The sequence below is a fragment of the Sycon ciliatum genome, chromosome 11 (genome assembly GCF_964019385.1).
Source record: "Sycon ciliatum chromosome 11, ocSycCili1.1, whole genome shotgun sequence".
NCBI lineage: Eukaryota > Metazoa > Porifera > Calcarea > Leucosolenida > Sycettidae > Sycon > Sycon ciliatum.
The window spans coordinates 18,330,342-18,349,419 of NC_088653.1; the positions used below are offsets into that span (position 1 = coordinate 18,330,342).

The 19,078-nt window shown below is 47.5% G+C and overlaps 1 protein-coding gene across 1 annotated transcript in view; it reads right to left on the reverse strand.

The window, feature by feature from the left end:
* LOC135827154 (hemicentin-1-like) overlaps positions 1–19,078 on the reverse strand; it is a 54,565-nt gene that overhangs the window by 24,601 nt on the left and 10,886 nt on the right. Inside the window, exons 2-10 of the mRNA XM_065339680.1 lie at positions 17,884–17,985; positions 12,450–12,560; positions 11,764–12,096; positions 9,003–9,317; positions 8,114–8,398; positions 7,440–7,724; positions 6,863–7,177; positions 4,228–4,512; positions 3,565–3,849 (exon numbers count right to left, since the gene is read on the reverse strand). Of these exons, the coding sequence (XP_065195752.1) occupies positions 3,565–3,849; positions 4,228–4,512; positions 6,863–7,177; positions 7,440–7,724; positions 8,114–8,398; positions 9,003–9,317; positions 11,764–12,096; positions 12,450–12,534 (2,188 nt within the window). The 5' untranslated portion in view covers positions 12,535–12,560; positions 17,884–17,985. The remainder of the gene's footprint in view (positions 1–3,564; positions 3,850–4,227; positions 4,513–6,862; positions 7,178–7,439; positions 7,725–8,113; positions 8,399–9,002; positions 9,318–11,763; positions 12,097–12,449; positions 12,561–17,883; positions 17,986–19,078) is intronic.

The following is a 19,078-nucleotide window of genomic DNA, read 5'->3' on the forward strand; positions in this document are numbered from 1 at the left end:
CAAGTCTAAGTTCAGATGCACGTCCCTAAAGTACCTGGGCCATCGTATCAGCGACAAGGGTGTCCACCCTGACCCAGTTAAGCTGGATGCCATCGAGCGCCTCGCAGCACCAACTGATGTGGAAGAGCTCCGTCGTGCACTTGGACTCTTCACATACCTCTCCAAGGTTCTGCCGTCATTGTCGACCGTAGCCGCCCCACTGCGCGAGCTACTCCTGTGCGATGCGACGTGGCAATGGACCGAAGCACATGAGCTAGCTTTCACAGAGCTCAAATGCCTAGCTGCCTCAGCCTCGTGTCTCGCGTACTACGACCCGTCTGCACCGACCATCGTCACGGCCGATGCGAGCAGCTATGGATTGGGTGCTGCACTGCTACAGTTCCACGACAATGAGTGGAAGCCGGTTGCGTACGCCTCACGCACCATGACAGAAGCAGAGAAACGGTATGCCCAGATTGAGAAAGAGCTCCTCGCCTCGGTCTGGGATGTGAGCACTTCCATCAATACCTCTACAGAGCGCCCCGATTTACCATTCAGACGGACCACAAGCCGCTGGTCCTACTAATGAACACGCGTGACCTCGACCGAGTACCTCTACGCTGCCAACGTCTACTGATCAGACTCATGCGCTATGATGTACAGGGGGAGTATGTGCCTGGCAAGAACATGGTTCTCGCCGACACGCTGTCCAGAGCTCCTCTTCCTGACATGCCAGCAACCGAATCCGACCGACACAGTGACTCGGAAGCCACCATCGCCGCTGTCCTGTCGTCTCTATGCAGTCCTACCAAGCAACACGCTCTCGCTACAGCCACTGCTGACGATCCAGTCCTGCAACAAGTAATCCAGCATACCCTCCATAGCTGGCCGACCATGGTCAACGCAGACCTGGAAGCCTACCGCAACGAACGTGGCTCGCTCTCAGTTTACGATGGTCTGCTGTATCACGGATTTCGGATCGAGTCCCGACATCCGAGCGCAAAGCTACACTTGCCACTTTGCATGACGGTCACCAAGGCATAACCAAGTGCCTGGCCCGTGCGAAGTCCTCCGTCTGGTGGCCAGGTATCACACGTGCCATTTCAGAATGCGTGCAGAACTGCCTGACCTGCACCAAGCATCGTTTTCAGCCGCCGGAGCCTCTGTCTCCAACTGCGTTTCCCTCTTTGCCATGGGAGAGAATAGCAGTCGACCTCCGCCAACATGACGGTCAGGAGTACCTAATTGCTGTCGACTACTTCTCCAGGTACATTCACGCCATCTCGCTACGGAAGACTACCTCTGGAGCCGTCATCAAGGAACTCCACGAGCTGTTCGCCATCCATGGCATCCCTCAAGTCCTTGTGTCGGACAACGGTCCACAGTTCGCAAGTGCTGAATTCGCCGCATTTACAGCCCAAATGCAGCTCACCCACCGCACCAGTAGCCCGCACTACCCACAGAGCAACGGTGAAGCTGAGCGAGCGGTTCGAACCTTCAAGCGTCTCCTGAAGACCAACAACAGACTCAACGATGCCTTACTCAGTTACAGGGCAACACTCCTCGCAAATGGCTACTCGCCAGCCAAGCTCCTGTTTGGTCGTCGTCTACGCACACACCTCCCATGTACAGCGGAATCCCTCGCTCCAAGTTGGCCTGATATTGCCAAGCTAAGGAAGTTCGAGGTGAGGCAGAAAGACAGACAGAGTGAGACGTACGACTCACACCGAGCACAATCTCTGCCACTATTGACCAAAGGCGACCGAATCTGGGTGCAAGATCTCGCTTCCGAAGCCGTGATTGCAGACCGCGTCTCCGACAGGTCCTATATTGTCACGACTGACAACCTGTCCGAGTACCGCCGCAACCGTCGCCACCTCAAGTTGCTACCCGATGTGCAACCAACACCAACACCGCAGTTGAATGTCACTACACCTGCAGAGCCTCCATCCGCTGATGTCGAGTTCCAGCCTACCTTGCGCCGATCAGCACGTCCATCCCGGCCGCTGAACAGACTCGCCCTGTAAACGCATTAGTCATTACTCATGCTATGATCACTCCAGTCGCTGACACTGATGATCGTGAACTGCATGTAGTATTTGTCTGTCTCTACCCTATCTCCTCTGTATGTATATGACTAAGGATTCTTCGAGCTGTTACCTCTCTCTCTTCGAACATAAAAAGGGAGATGTTGTGGTCCCGTTGTTGTACCCGATCCGTTCCGGGATCGGTTACCCCTATGCATTCCCGTACTGTGTACATATATGGATCCTGGTTGTGCATCTTTATCTTTCCTTGTTCTCTGTAAACGAGAGAGCTTGGAAGCATAGGGCCCTACGCTATGCTTTTATGCTTTTTTCCCTAGCTCATCGTCCATGTTATTAGAACTAATGGAAATGTTTTTTTTCCGTTGATTGGCCACATCATTGTATAGGTGGCTATATAGGTGGCTTTACTGCTGGCGCTCTTCACGCGTCAAAGAGGACACCATTGCATGATTGTTTCCTCTACCATAGACCGCACAGTTTCCATGTGCGCAGCTGCAGTAGCATGACGCGAATCAGCACGATTAAGTCTCCTACGCTCATTTCTTGCATTTGTGTCGTCCGACGTTTCCTGGGACCGGCGCTGACTCTGCCGATCACGGGCGTTCTGGACTCGACGGGATGTCTGTCCTTACGTTTCCTGTGACCGGCGCTGACTCTGCCGATCACGGGCGATCTGGACTCGACGGGATGCCTGTCCTGACATTTCCTGTGACCGGCGCTGACTCTGCCGATCAAGGGCATTCTGGAGTCGACGGGATGTCTGTCCTGACGTTTCCTGTGACCGGCGCTGACTCTGCCGATCACGGGCGATCTGGAGTCGACGGGATGTCTGCCCTGACGTTTCCTGTGACCGGCGCTGACTCTGTCGATCACGGGCGTTCTGGAGTCGACGGGATCTCTCTTCCGACGTTTCTTGTGACCGGCGCTGAATCGCCCGTTCACGCTTATTTTGGAGATGACGGGATCTCTCTTCCAAAGTAAGTTTTTGCTGACGCATCCTATCGCCTATTCAGCGTCTATTCTAATTTAATTTCCTCCTCGTCTCCCTATTTCTTTCCAAATCTCCGTCTACATCAGGGAGTCGTATACATAATACGACGAATATTGGTACGGTACGGGACAGATACGGAAGCCAGCAAATATTGTGGACAGCTGTTATGTACAATCCTGTAGAGCCTTTGTAGTCACAGATACGGGACAGATACGGGATAGATACGGGATAGCTCCAGGCGTGACACAAACACACAAAAAAACAAACACCAAATTAAAGCTGTGTGGACCCTGGCTAGCGCCGGACGTTACTGAAGCAACGTCTTCTGCATAGCAAAGGGAATACACTTTAGTTGTTGTCTGGGACTTGTGGAGTGAAGTTGATCTATGTAGTGCAGGAACTAACTTGATGTTCACTCAGGAACATTACATACACATGTTACTTGGTTGTGCACACGAAGGTGCAGAATTCCATATCAGAAGGCAGAAAGACCTGGGTAACTAATGAGGTACCCACACACACACAGGCAGTAATTTCAGAACATACCCTGAACATCCAGGAAGAACATGACTTTCTTTGATCCGACGGCGTTGTTAATCATGACTGAGTACATTCCACTGTCGGACATCTCCAGATTTGACAAGCTCAATGACAACATATTACTAGACAATATTTTCCTGCCCGTGCTCATGTTGATCGCCAATCCGTTGTGGAGCCACGTGATAGTTGGCGGTGGATTGGGTACGTGTTTCAGGGTAACGTAAAATGAGATATTCAAGTTGAGAGCTTGCGTACTTTTCAGGGTTGAGAATGTGTCCACAATTGGAGGAACTGTTGGGAAAAGAAAGGTGAAAAAGGAAAGTGTGATGAAAAAAGAAAGGTATGACGCCTGCCTGCCGATTTACAGACCGAAGGACAGAAGGACAGACAGACAAACAAGCAGGTAGGTAGGCAGACAGACAAACATGCATACTGACAGACAGATAAACAGATAAACAGACAGTCAGACAGACAAACATACAGTCAGACAGACGAACATACAGACGGCCGGACGGCCGGACAGACAGACAGACAGAAACACAGACGGAAACACAGGACGGACAGATGGCCGGGCGGGCGGACAGACGGACGGATGGATTGACGGACACTGCAAGCAGATAAATCACACGACTGGCAGAAAGAAAGCGAAGCGCAAAAATTGACATATACCGTGAATATCGATGGAGAACGCCACACTATCAGATCCTGCATCATTCTTCACCAGGATGGCGTACACTCCCCTGTCTGAGGGTAATAAATCGATCAGTGCCAAGCGCAAGCCATTGCTCGACAATTGCATCCTGTCTGAGCTTGTGTTGATAGGAGATCCATTGTGCATCCATACGACTGTGGCCAGTGGATATGGTGTGTGTTTCAGGGTGATGGAGAACGTGACGTTTTCCCCGAGCAGTCTGGTGTTGTTCAAGGTTGAGAACGTCTCTACAATTGGTTGCACTGGAGAGGAATGAAAACACAAGCCGGGAAACAGAGTACTACTACTACACCGGTGTAACTCATACACTACTAAGGAAACAACATGGTTAAAACAGCAAACAGGAGCACGTTCTGTCTTGGACTCACCCTCTAGTGGTACTTTTTCTTTTCCTGAACCTCGAGCGGCAACATTCTTTGGACAAACTAACAAACAACTGAAGATGAAGAAGATTTCCAGTGGGCAGAGTTCAGGAGGGGGTGTACTCACCCTATCCATTCTGAGCAGCATCTGAGCAGCATTTCCAATGCCCTGCGGCCATGACTGAGTGGATCAACGTGCAATGAGATTGCACACGATGACCTCCGTCAAGTGTGCACACATCACAACGAACAACTTTAACCCTTTACCGTTTTAGGTATTTGTAAAGAAAAAAACAGACCGTCATTGTTCATGCCGTAACTTTTTTTATTTTTCACTTTTATTATGTACAACATAGGGTGATTCTCAAAGTAAATACCCTCAGGAATGCGATGCAACAACTTTCAAGTCCAGAAACGAACAAAAATTGCACTATTTAGCTCTAATAATTATTTTGGATTTTTTTGCCGATCGGGCAAACTGTTCCAATATGCAATAAATCAAATTCTTGCACTGGAGTGGCTCCCTCAGGTAAGTGGATACCAGGTTCGTTCTCTGGCTGGAATGCAGGAGTGTTACAAGTCACAGCGGTGTCAGTATTGTCCCAAGTATTGCAAATATCGACTAGTGCAGGTTGCACCGCTGGCTGTGTACCTAGTACCTGTACACCACAACCTCTACCGTAACCACAGCCTATTCCACGGCCGAATCGTCTCTCTCTCTCTCTCCCTCTCTCTCTCTCTCTCTCTCTGCCCTGTCCCCTTCCACCATTAGTAGCACTTATCTCGGCGACACTGTCGTTGTCCGTGACATCCATGTCACTCTCACTGGCGCTGCTTTCACTCGCCATGTCATCGTCGCTGTCGTCTTCAGTATAAATATTTTCAACAGGATCGTCTGGCTCCACAAATTCATCTTCGCTGGATGAGGCGGCGACAGGGTCATCAGGAAGGGTCTCCAGAAGCGAAAGAGCTTGCTCCGCGTCCATGGCTTGCACAGCAGAGCAGACAGTCGCGAGGCCAGCTCAAGCAAAAGTCGAAAACATCTGCAGGCAATACATACCAAAAGTCGAAGGGTACGCACTTTTCCCAAAGCGCATTTTTCAAGTCGTGATTTCCATGATTTTTTATATTGCATCACATCAAAAAATTGTTGGCACCCTCTGCGCATACATCTTTGCTACAAGTACGGAAAATCCCAGCTATCTGCGGTCAACCAGTCCAGCGCTGTGCACATAGAAGTCATCGACCGCGAGCGGTCGAAATTTGTACGTACAAACGGTAAAGGGTTAAAAATTTCTCCATCTGCTGTTTATCCCAGTATAGACTGTACAGTGCATGGCCTGAACTGCATACTCGCCTACTGGGCTGCCAGGATACCATGATGCACAGGTTCACTGGCCTAAGTTGTAAAATAACTAGTGTTGAAACGAGCGTATCTATAACAAACGAGCGATCACTTCCACTAACGAGCAAGCTATCGAGCGAGCTAACGAGTTTCATTGATGTGGCAAATAATTATGATTATTTTTTTGAATAATTTTTTTCTAAGTTCGATTTTTTTCAGCTGGTTCAAATTATCACCGCCAGCATTTGGGGTTGCTGCTGCTTCACTTCGGACTGCTGTTTGGTGTCGAGATGTCTTTTCAGCGCCGTCGTCGATTAGCCTTTGTAAGAATAGACCGTTTTGCAAAGATTGCAAGTGGCCCTGGTCTTCGCTGCATCGCGGGAGAAAACTTCCAAACGACTGAGCGTAACTTTCACTCGAATGGAGAGGTGACCGAAGCATATCCTGCGACAGGTCAGCAGATGCGGAACAAGACATCAGTAGAGTCCACCAAAGCTGCAACGACAACTGAAACAACTCAAGTGTCGTGCAGGCATACAGTCACCTGTAACTGCGAGTGATTTTCACTTTGCGCGGGATCGGGACTGGACTCTCGATCGATCAGGGAGTCGTAAAAATATTTTACGACTCCCCGGTCGACATGTACTGCCATGTGTACGGAGTACGGTGTACGGAGTACGGTGTACGGTGTTCGTTAGTGCAAACGAGCTGGCCGCACAAACGAGCCGAGTTTCTGGCGAGCGAGCTAACGAGTATCCGGTGAGATCGTTTCAACACTAAAAATAACCACTCCAATGGGTTATTCACATCACAATACTTGCCGTAGGCCAGTCTCAAAGTTGTAAAATAACCACTCCAAAGTGGTGTTCAGTGTAGAAAACTTACCGTATGCCAGTACGGTGACAGTCTGAGATATTGGTGTGGGGAAACACGGCAGCACTCTGGTGCGGTTGCCGGGAACGTTACACCGAGCAGCGCTGGACACTGAACACCTGTACGTCCCCGCCGTGTAGCCGGACGGCTGGTTGGAAATGGCTCTCCACGTCTTCCCTCCACTTGATGCTGCCTCTGGCGGAGTGGTGAGCGAGATTCCCACCGGTTTTTTCCAGGTTATGGAAACGTGCTCACCATGCGCGAAGCACGTCAACGTGAGAGACGATTTCGTCTGAGTCTTGGTTACTTTCAATATCCGTGGAGCCTCTAAAAAAGAAGCACAACAAAGGAAAAAGTCGTCCTCGGAGAAAGAAGTTGTTACATTTCTTCGAGACTGACACAAGATGGCTATATACTATACTCATAGCATTGGTGTCTCTGGTACACGACTGAGAATTTAAAATGCTTTTGCAGCTACACGTGTTTAACACTTGGTTGTGCACACGAAGGTGCTGAATTCTATATCAGAAGGCAGAAAGGCCTGGGTGTCTAATGAGGTACCCACACAGGCAGTAATTTCAGAACATACCCTGAACATCCAGGAAGAACATCACTTTCTTTGATCCGACGGCGTTGTTAATCATGACTGAGTACATTCCACTGTCGGACATCTCCAGATTTGACAAGCTCAATGACAAGATATTACTAGACAATATTTTCCTGCCCGTGCTCATGTTGATCGCCAATCCGTTGTGGAGCCACGTGATAGTTGGCGGTGGATTGGGTACGTGTTTCAGGGTAACGTAAAATGAGATATTCAAGTTGAGAGCTTGCGTACTATTCAGGGTTGAGAATGTGTCCACAATTGGAGGAACTGTTGGGAAAAGAAAGGTGAAAAGGAAAGTGTGATGAAAAAAGAAAGGTATGACGCCTGCCTGCCGATTTACAGATCAACGGACAGAAGGCCAGACAGACAAACAAGCAGGTAGGTAGGCAGACAGACAAACATGCATACTGACAGAAAGATAAACAGATAAACAGACAGTCAGACAGACAAACATACAGTCAGACAGACGAACATACAGACGGCCGGACGGCCGGACAGACAGACAGACAGAAACACAGACGGAAACACAGACGGAAACACAGGACAGACAGACGGACGGGCGGGCGGACAGACGGAGGGATGGATGGACGGACACTGCAAGCAGATAAATCACACGACTGACAGAAAGAAAGCGAAGCGCAAAAATCGACATATACCTTGAATACCGATGGAGAACGCCACACTATCAGATCCTGCATCATTCTTCACCAGGATGGTGTACACTCCCCTGTCTGAGGGTAATAAATCGATCAGTGCCAAGCGCAAGCCATTGCTCGACAATTCCATCCTGTCTGAGCTTGTGTTGATTGGAGATCCATTGTGCATCCATACGATTGTGGCCAGTGGATATGGTGTGTGTTTCAGGGTGATGGAGAACGTGACGTTTTCACCGAGCAGTCTGGTGTTGTTCAAGGTTGAGAACGTCTCCACAATCGGTTGCACTGGAGAGGAATGAAAATACAAGTCGGGAAACAGAGTACTACTACTACACCGGTGTAACTCATACACTACTAAGGAAACAACATGGTTAAAACAGCAAACAGGAGCACGTTCTGTCTTGGACTCACCCTCTAGTGGTTCTTTTTCTTTTCCTGAACCTCGAGCGGCAACATTCTTTGGACAAACTAACAAACAACTGAAGATGAAGAAGATTTCCAGTGGGCAGAGTTCAGGAGGGGGTGTACTCACCCTATCCATTCTGAGCAGCATCTGAGCAGCATTTCCAATGCCCTGCGGCCATGACTGAGTGGATCAACGTGCAATGAGATTGCACACGATGACCTCCGTCAAGTGTGCACACATCACAAGAGGCAACTTTAAAAATTTCTCCATCTGCTGTTTCATCCCAGTATAGACTGTACAGTGTATGGCCTGAACTGCATACTCGCCTACTGGGCTGCCAGGATACCATGATGCACAGGTTCACTGCCCTAAGTTGTAAAATAACCACTCCAATGGGTTATTCACATCACAATACTTGCCGTAGGCCAGTCTCGAAGTTGTAAAATAACCACTCCAAAGTGGTGTTCAGTGTAGAAAACTTACCGTATGCCAGTACGGTGACAGTCTGAGATATTGGTGTGGGGAAACACGGCAGCACTCTGGTGCGGTTGCCGGGAACGTTACACTGAGCAGCGCTGGACACTGAACACCTATACGTCCCCGCCGTGTAGCCGGACGGCTGGTTGGAAATGGCTGTCCACGTCTTCCCTCCACTTGATGCTGCCTCTGGCGGAGTGGTGAGCGAGAATCCCACCGGTTTTTTCCAGGTTATGGAAACGTTCTCACCATGCGCGAAGCACATCAACGTGAGAGACGATTTCGTCTGAGTCTTGGTTACTTTCAATATCCGTGGAGCCTCTAAAAAAGAAGCACAACAAAGGAAAAAGTCGTCCTCGGAGAAAGAAATTATTACATTCCTTCGAGACTGACACAAGATTGCTATATACTATACTCATAGCATTGGTGTCTCTGTTACACGACTGAGAATTTAAAATGCTTTTGCAGCTACACGTGTTACTTGGCTGTGCACACGAAGGTGCTGAATTCCATATCAGAAGGCAGAAATGCCTCGGTAACTGATGAGGTACCCGCACACACACAGGCAGTAATTTCAGAACATCGTACCCTGAACATCCAGGAAGAACATCACTTTCTTTTTAGTGACAAGATATCGCTAGACAATTATTTTCCTGCTCGTGCTAGTTTTGATCGCCAATCCGTTGTGATGCCACGTGATACTGTTGTGGACGTGGAAATCCAGTCGATTAACCGGGGCCGGCGCCCTCAGCGCGTTCAGAACGCTGTGTGCAGTGCACATGTTGAACCAAGAGTACATAACCCCCCAGAGTGTGCAACGCCGATCCAGCTCTGTGTAGGGTTTTGGTCGAGCGGAATCGGATCTTCTGATGTCATGCGTACACTTCACACCAGCGCAAGGCCGGTCTCGAGGCAGGGCACCATTGTTTTTGATCCAAGAGTACCCGCGACTTCCCGGGTTCCCCTCGGATGTGTACGGTATTATGACGCAAAGATCCGATTCCGCTCGACCAAGACCCTATGCAGAGCTGGATCAGGCGTTGCACACTCTGGGGGGTTATGTACTCTTGGTTGAACCCAATGCTACCAGCACGCTGCAGCACATAAATGCATATGTGTCCCGCTTATCCACGGCTTCATGGTCAGCGCCCTGGGGCCGCTAGATGTGCGACCGGATTTCCATGTCCGCGACAGTAGTTGGCGGTGGATTGGGTACGTGTTTCAGGGTAACGTAAAATGATATATTCAAGTTCAAGAGAGCTGTTGTACTGTTCAGGGTTGAGAACGTGTCCACAATTGGAGGAACTGTGGAGAAAAGAAAGGTGAAAATGGAAATTGTGATTAAAAAAGTAAGGTGCGATGCCTACATACCTACTTACAGACCGACGGACAGAAGGACAGACAGACAAACAGACAACCAGGTAGACAGACAGACAGATAATGTAGACACTGCAAGCAGATAAACCACACGACTGACAGGAAGAAAGAAAAGGGCAAAATAATCGGCATATACCCTGAATATCAATCGCGAACTCCACACTATCAGTCCCTGCATCATTTTTCACCAGGATGGTGTACACTCCCCTGTCTGAGGGTAACACATCGATCAGTAGGGCTGAAAAGATCATTGAATAACTCTTAACGATCAACCAATATCATTAACGATCGATATATTGGTTTTATCGATTCTTGTCGGATCTACCCGTGTACCTCGAACACCAGTTTATGAAAAAATTCCACGATACTTGTGCTACGTTAGAAATTTGTGGCACCGCACTGTTGACATCTGTAGACATCTGACTGGTTTATGAACATGACCTAGAGAATTTCATGTTGTTTCTAGAGGGAAGAATCTTGTCATTACCCTCCAGCAACTGCTCTTATCTCTGACCTTTCCCGCAAATGAACTGAAAAGACAAAGAGTGCTCTCTTCCGATCTCTTTCAAAGCCACAAATCAATTTTACTGCGCTTGAAAGTACATGATTGTACTCGTATTCACTATCGGATGGAGTGCAAGGGCTGGAATACTGTCACTCATATACATGCATAAAAAATTGTTAGCACTCGTTTTGAACACTACCGATTATCGATTGCACTCTTAACGATCGATATGCGAGTTATCGGTATAATTGTTTCAGCCCTATCGATCAGTGAAGATATTTTCGTCTGACGATCAATTCAGTTCGTGAAACTCAGAGTTACGAAACCGCAACTGCTCGTTCTTCTGTCTGTGTATTCCGCTGTTTGCCTTCCGCAAATTGATCCCTCTATGGACCGTGGATGAACCGCACATGGTCAACCTTGGGCTTATATTTTTCCGATTAGTCCAGACTGGGATAAGAGACTAGGCGTCATATACAGAGACTGGGCTTATAATTTTTCATTCATTTGGTGCATGTGCAATGGTTAGTATTAATTTTTTTGTTGTACCAGTAGCAGAGCGTTTCCCACCAGACACAGTGCAGCTTTGTGCTCCCTGCTGTACTGAATCAGTACTTCGTATCATGGGGACCACGGATTTGCGCCACAAACGTGTGTAACTTGATTTGACGTCAAAAATGCATGGACATGATCCATATAGTTCTCCATTATACGCCCTGCGCTAATACTGGAGATTGGGCTTGTCTATGTTCGAAGCCCTCTTGGAGTGCGCTTATAATAGAGACTGGGCTTCTACAAGAGACTGGGCTTGTAATAGAAACGATACTGTACAAAAATACAAAAAATCAAAAAAATCATCACCATCGCAAGTTTCATTGGACTCACCCGACACATGTAACTCCACCGTTTGCGATCCCCGAACGGTGATATTCTGTGTATACGCCGGTGGATTGTAATAGGTCACTGCACACCGGTACATGCCTCTATCACCAGGTGTGAGGGCACCGCCACTTGGCCAGGTCAATGGTAGGGACAGGCTGCCGTTGTGCGTCTCGCCGAACACCAAGAGGTTCGTCTCGTGGGACCATTGTAGCCTGTACATTTTGTATGGTGCTGTCATGGCAACATAGCAAGTTTCGGTGATGCTGTTACGCGATGTGCCCTCAGCGTATGTAAATACTCCACCGTTATGAAGCAACGATGGGAGAAGCAAATAATCTTGACGCGGGCAAAGCCAACAAAGAAAGCAAACCGGGTTTACTGAAATATAATTGAATGCAAACCACTGACGCTACCGGATATACCGGTTTCCATGGTAACCATTCACGGCAACAACAAATAGTTTTAGTGTGTTTGCTGTATTACATTTCATGTTTGGCGCAGCATAATTTTTGACTTGGGCCCGTTTTTTCCATAATAAATAATGGAAAACGGCAAACGAGCCCAAGTCAAATGATTATTTGCCAAATTTGTTAGCAAGCTTTCGTGCGAGGACTGCACAGGGAAGATGGGGAAAAAGAAACGGGAAAGAGACAGGTATGTCAGCTAAGAGGAGCAGGCCTTCAACTCACCGTCCTGTGCCCCGACCGGGAGCAGTGTGCAGGTGATGATGAAGGCAATGCACACACGCATCTGGAATGCCGACGCCATAGCCATGTCAACACCACTGCCACTGCTGTCACCTGCCAACAACACAACAACACGTAAACACCATGGCCATTACTCCCACCTGCCAACAACACAACAATGGGACAGGACAACAAAGCACAACACAACGAAACCAAAAAAACGCCATCTCTCACTTTTGTAACAGCTATCATTTAAAAAACATGCAACATCAAACAGCCGCGGTCATAAAGTTGTTTGTCTCCTCACAGTCTCACATTAGTTCTCTCAATCATTCTCCACCCCCACCCCCTCTTTCCCTCTCTCTCTCTCTCTCTCTCTCTCTCTCTCTCTCTCTCTCTCTCTCTCTCTCTCTCTCTCTCTCTCTCTCTCTCTCTCTCTCTCTCTCTCTCTCTCTCTCTCTCTCTCTCTCTCTCTCTCTCTCTCTCTCTCTCTCTCTCTCTCTCTCTCTCTCTCTCTCTCTCTCTCTCTCTCTCTCTCTCTCTCTCTCTCTCTCTCTCTCTCTCTCTCTCTCTCTCTCTCTCTCTCTCTCTCTCTCTCTCTCTCTCTCTCTCTCTCTCTCTCTCTCTCTCTCTCTCTCTCTCTCTCTCTCTCTCTCTCTCTCTCTCTCTCTCTCTCTCTCTCTCTCTCTCTCTCTCTCTCTTTTTTCCTTCTTCCTCAGTCCCTACTTCACTTCATTACTCTCACTCGAAAAGAATATTTTTGGAGAGATTTGGGGAGGTATCGATATTTTATTCCCGTAGCTATGCAGTAGCTTTGCGTTGCTTCAGTAACGTCTGGCGCTAGCCAGGGTCCATACAGCTTTAGTTTGTTTGTTTGTGTGTTTGTGTGTTTGTGTCACGCCTGGAGCTACCGTATCTGTCCTGTATCTGTGATTTGGTGTTTGTTTGTTTGTTTGTGTGTTTGTGTCATGCCTGGAGCTACCGTATCTGTCCTGTATCTGTGATTTGGTGTTTGTTTGTTTGTTTGTGTGTTTGTGTCACGCCTGGAGCTGACTGCAAAGGTTCTACAGGATTGTACATAACAGCTGGCCACAAACAGCTGGCCACAATATTCGTCGTATTATGTATACGACTCCCTGATGGAGAGGGAGATCTGGAAAGAAATAGGGAGACGAGGAGGAAATAAAATTAGAATGGACGATAGTTGCGGAATAGGTGATAGGATGCGTCAGCAAAAACATACTTTGGAAGAGAGATCCCGTCGTCTCCAAAATAAGCGTGAACGGGCGATTCAGCGCCGGTCACAGGAAACGTCGGAAGAGAGATCCTGTCGACTCCAGAACGCCCGTGATCGGCAGAGTCAGCGCGGTCCCAGGAAACGTCAGGACAGACGGAGAATCGACTCCAAAATAAGCGTGAACGGGCGATTAAGTGCCGGTCACAGGAAACGTCGAAGAGAGATCCCGTCGAGTCCAGAACGCCCGTGATCGGCAGAGTCAGCGCCGGTCACAGGAAACGTCAGGACAGACATCTCCTCGACTCCAAAATAAGCGTGATTGGGCGATTCAGCGCCGGTCACAGGAAACGTCGGAAGAGAGATCCCGTCGAGTCCAGAACGCCCTTGATCGGCAGAGTCAGCGCCGGTCACAAGAAACGTCAGGACAGACATCAGGACATTTTTTGCCTAGCTCATCGTACATGTTACTAGAACTGACAGAAATGTTTTTTTTTCGTTGATAGGCTACATCATTGTATTGCGAAAACGTTTCAATCAGTTTGAATATGAGTTAGGCAAAAGTATTTGCAGAATTTATTGCGGATTGTTATTTTCTCTCACTTCATCCGCTTTTGGTTTGCTCCTTCTTTTCCTTTTATCTCCTTATAATCGGATTTTCTGGCCTTTTTACATTGACCTGTTGAGCCAATGAGGTAAAATTATATTCCATACAATACGATATCGCGATAAAATTAAATTTCACGGTTCGCGTGAGACTCGGCTGGAAGCCGAGTTTTCCGCATCCGCCGTGGGAACGCCACCACCATCTAGGATCAAACGATATCGCGATACAATACAATAATACAAAATGTCTTTACCTTGACAGTGTTCTTGTGCTTTTAACTGTTGCTGGCGGCCGAATGCATGGTTGCCTGTGAAGCACATTACATAACTTTACAGTCTCCTGTAATACGCATCCTGTCCGACGGCAAAAGAGGCTGCAGATTTAGTTTTTCTGCGATTTTATCAGCAATGACTACTGGTCTTCAGCAACTTGGGTCTCCTGTAACACGCATCCTGTCTATGTTTTCGTAATGCTAACATAATGCTCGGGATAGCACTCGCTACTGATATATTAAGTGGTCGTTGGTTGCTCCGACAATTTCATGTCTGGCGCTAGCTCTGTGGCAGACGGACCTCCGACTGGCGCTATCCCGTACTTGTCCCTATTACCGTAAATACACAAGGCGACAGAGTTAGCGCCAGACATCGATACGGTGTTGTACGGTGGAAGGATGTTGTATAGCATATCGTGCAACAGTACAATGAAATTGTCGGAGCAACCAACGACCACTTACTATATCAGTAGCGAGTGCTATCCCGAGCATTATGTTAGCATTACGAAAGCATAGACAGGATGCGTGTTACAGGAGACCCAAGTTGCTGAAGACCAGTAGTCATTGCTGATAACGCGCAGAAAAACTAAATCTGCAGCCTCTTTTGCCGTGGGACAGGATGCGTATTACAGGAGACTGTAAAGTTATGTAATGTGCTCCACAGGCAACCATGCATTCGGCCGCCAGCAACAGTTAAAAGCGCAAGCACACTAAGGACGTTTAGCAATGCGAAAGTTCGAAAGAAAATTCGAGTCTGGGAACGAGTACAGAAAAAAAGCTCGAAACTTCGAAAACTTGGACGCGAAGTTGCAGTGATTTGCGAAAGTAACTTTCTCTTTTCTCGGTACGCATTTGGCTACAGGGAGTAGTAATTTTACAGCCCCCTGCTTGAGACTGAGCTGCATATACGGTACGGTACTGTTAAGTTCAGCCACAATCACAATCACAATAGGACCAGGATCGAGTAGGTTCAAGTTGATAATGACAAAGGAAGTGAGTCTCAGAAGTTCGATATCGGAAGACAGACTGACAAGATAAGACTGACTAACTGACAAGACAAGGGAAGAGAAAAGGTTCCAGCCAGAGCTTATCTAGGGCCTGGGTAGCTATGGAGATAAATGTGCTAAAGCGCGAGTCCAGCTACCCAGGCCAAAGGAAGAAAAGGTTAGGAAAAGCAACAAGGGCGAGTACGAGGCTGTGAAGGTTAGTACGTCGAGTGCGCGCCTGAAAAGGTGAGTACGAGAGTGAATGTGAGTGCGCGCCTGAAAAGGTGAGTTCGCGCCTGAAAAGGTGAGTACGAGCCTGTGCGCCTGAAAAGGTGAGTACGAGAGTGAAAGTGAGTTCGCGCCTGAAAAGGTGAGTACGAGAGTGAAAGTGAGTGCGCGCCTGAAAAGGTTAGTACGAGCCTGTGCGCCGGAAAAGGTGAGTACGAGAGTGAAAGTGAGTGCTCGCCTGAAAAGGTGAGTTCGCGCCTGTAAAGGTGAGTACGAGAGTAAAGGTAAGTTCGCGACTGTAAAGGTGAGTACGAGAGTGAAAGTGAGTGCGCGCCTGTAAAGGTGAGTTCGAGTGTGCGAGTACGTACGAGTGTGCGAATGTGTGCATATGTGAAATCGTGAACCTAACAGTACTATAAGATTCAAATAGCTTCGAGAAAAAGTCATTTCGCATTGCTAAACCTCACAAGTTTTCTTTTTCGAACCAGATTTTCGCGAAATATCACCACCACCAAAAGTTCGAATTTTCGCATTGCTAAACGTCCTTCCTATCAAGGTAAGGACATTTTCGTATTATTGTATTTTATCGTATTGCATGGAATAATATAATTTTACCTCATTAGCTCAACAGGTCTATGTAAAAAGGCCAGAAAATCCGATTATAAGGAGATAAAAAGGAAAAGAAGGAGAAAACTAAAAGCGGATGAAGTGAGAGAAAATAACAATCCGCAATAAATTCTGCAAATACTTTTGCCTAACTCTTATTCAAACTGATTGAAACGTTTTTGCAATACAATGATGTAGCCAATCAACGGAAAAAACATTTCCATCAGTTCTAGCAACATGTACGATGAGCTAGGCAAAAAAAGCATAACGTAGGGCCCTGGCTTCCAAGCTCTCTCGTTTTGTGTAGTCAAGGAATTGGTGCAGCTGTGTGCAGTAGAAGTTCAAAAAAATAATCATTATGAGGAGTTACGCCATCTTTATTTATTTATTTATTTTTTACCATGTACACATAACCAGCTCGAAAAGAATAATCTTTATTTTAATAAAACATTAATGATACTATTTTGAAGCATCATCATTCTTTTGAGAGGTAAACTGGTTTCAGGGCAGACCTGCTCTCTTCCCATTCACTCTGCAATTCGAACTCGTCTATTGAGAGGTGTACTCTTACTGAAGATTGTACTTGGTCCGGCTCAATGCAATTGTCGCTTATCTATCACCACTAAGAACAGGAGTTTTGTTGCCGCTCTGCGAAATTTTCAGTAGGCATAGTGAGGAAGCATGATACATGAATACTCTCCGCCACAAGAAAAAAATTCAGCCATGGAATTAGGCGAATCGAGTCACAGAAGGGAAGCAAGGTAAGCAAAATGCACGAAATAAATCAGCGAAGGAGTGTGTTCTTGAACTCACACTCTTACAGGTCCAGAGTTCATTCAACTCTCCATCACTCGAGCTGCCGCCGTTACATGAGCTGACATTAAAAATGATTGCTGGTGTCTAGCTGCTGGCATAGACTGGTAGAGTATCTCTTGCTTTCTCAGCCTATCGTATGGCAGCAATGAGAAAGGAACAGTTGTGGCTGTCACTTGGATGCTTGAAGGAACCATTGTGGGCAGTGTGACCTGTGTGTCACCACAGTGTGTTTCAACAGAGCCTTCGAATGAGGCATACAGGCCTCTCCAGACAGCTGTCATACGCTCCGCTGGATACGCTGACCACGACTATTGTAATGCTGCTGCCAGGTCCACGAAGGAACAAAAGGAACAACCAAAACGTCCCTCGCATGCGTGCATCGCACATCGAAAACACCTTTCTTCTTCAGCATGACGCTCATACTCCCGCGTGCCTGTCACACTCTCCAGGCTAGGCTGTCAGTTGCCCCTGCTACAGTTCCGGTCTTCGGGGGGGGGGGGGGGGGGGCTGCGCTTGGCTTTTGGCAATACAGACAGTGAATGGCCAGATTTCCACTTCCCAAAAAAGTCGAACACATCGCGATTCAAAGCGCTAGTCGCGATCATTTTTCTTTGGTGCCTCATTTGATCTTGCCATCACAACCTCACAAGCAAAAGTAAGTTAGATATCGTGATTGGACTGGGTTTTACCTGTCAAAAGTGCGTGGGAGATCAGCGACAATTGCGATGAGCCGGACCAAGTAGTTTTGCTCTATTTACAACCAGGTCCCCTAGCAAGTGGAAGCCTGGAATCTGACATAGGCAGAAAGAGCAACATACAAATCGAGAAGCATTTGCGCAAGCCTTACGAAGAAACCGCCGTCAAATGGTCTTGCTGCGGCTTGTACTGGGCAATGAAATAATGTCCAACACAACTTCCGCCCTCCCAACTGTTGAAACGACCTGAGTGGGTAACTGACAACCAATAATAGCAAGAGTACATAACCCCAAGAGTGTGCAACTGCCTGCACAACCTCTATGCTGTGCTGCGACGGCAGAACTTCACATCACGTGCATGGTTCAAAAGGTTATGCTGGCAGACGTGCAAAGTGACCACAAGAGAGTTGTACCCAAAGCAGGGCTGCGTACAACCCAGTATCTATCATGCACAGAGTGCAAATAATGTGTACGGGTTCATCACGTGATGTGAAGTTCTGCCGTCGCAGACCCCATAGCTGGAGTTGCACACTCTTGGGTTATGTACTCTTGATACTAGAGAGGTTCTGCAAAACGAAAATGTGTACGAACTTTCGCTCTACGTCGCGAAGTGAGAAACTTCGCACGAACTTTCGCAACTTTGGACGCGAAGCTTGCAGGGAACGCGAAATGAACTTTCGTAGGAAGTTTCATGAGATTGGGTCATGTTGTACGTGCACTTGGCGCGTGCAAACTACGAAAATGTGCAGAACACAAAGTTCGTGCGAAAATTCGTACACACTTTCGCAAGGCCTGTCGCGAAACTTCGTTCGAACTTTCGTTGTGCAGAACCTCTCTACTATCAAGAGCATGACCGCAGGAGCGTGCAACTGCCTGCAGTACCTCTATCTGTTTGTTTGTTTGTTTGTTTAGCTTTATTTTACCTCACCAGAAGCACAGGCTAAATCTGCCTTCTCACTGGGCGTATTGCCACAGTTCTCACAAAATAATGAAGGTGGTGATATAGAAAAGGAGGAAGAGGAAAATACAATCATGAACAAGGCACAAAGAGAAGATGGGAACAAATCAATGAGGGAGTACTACAAGTAAAGAATTGGAATTTGATGAATTTTTCATGAAAATAATGCAACGGATGCAAAGGTTCCAGGGTTGAGAGAATGTTGACAGTTATGCGTCTTTGACATCTTCG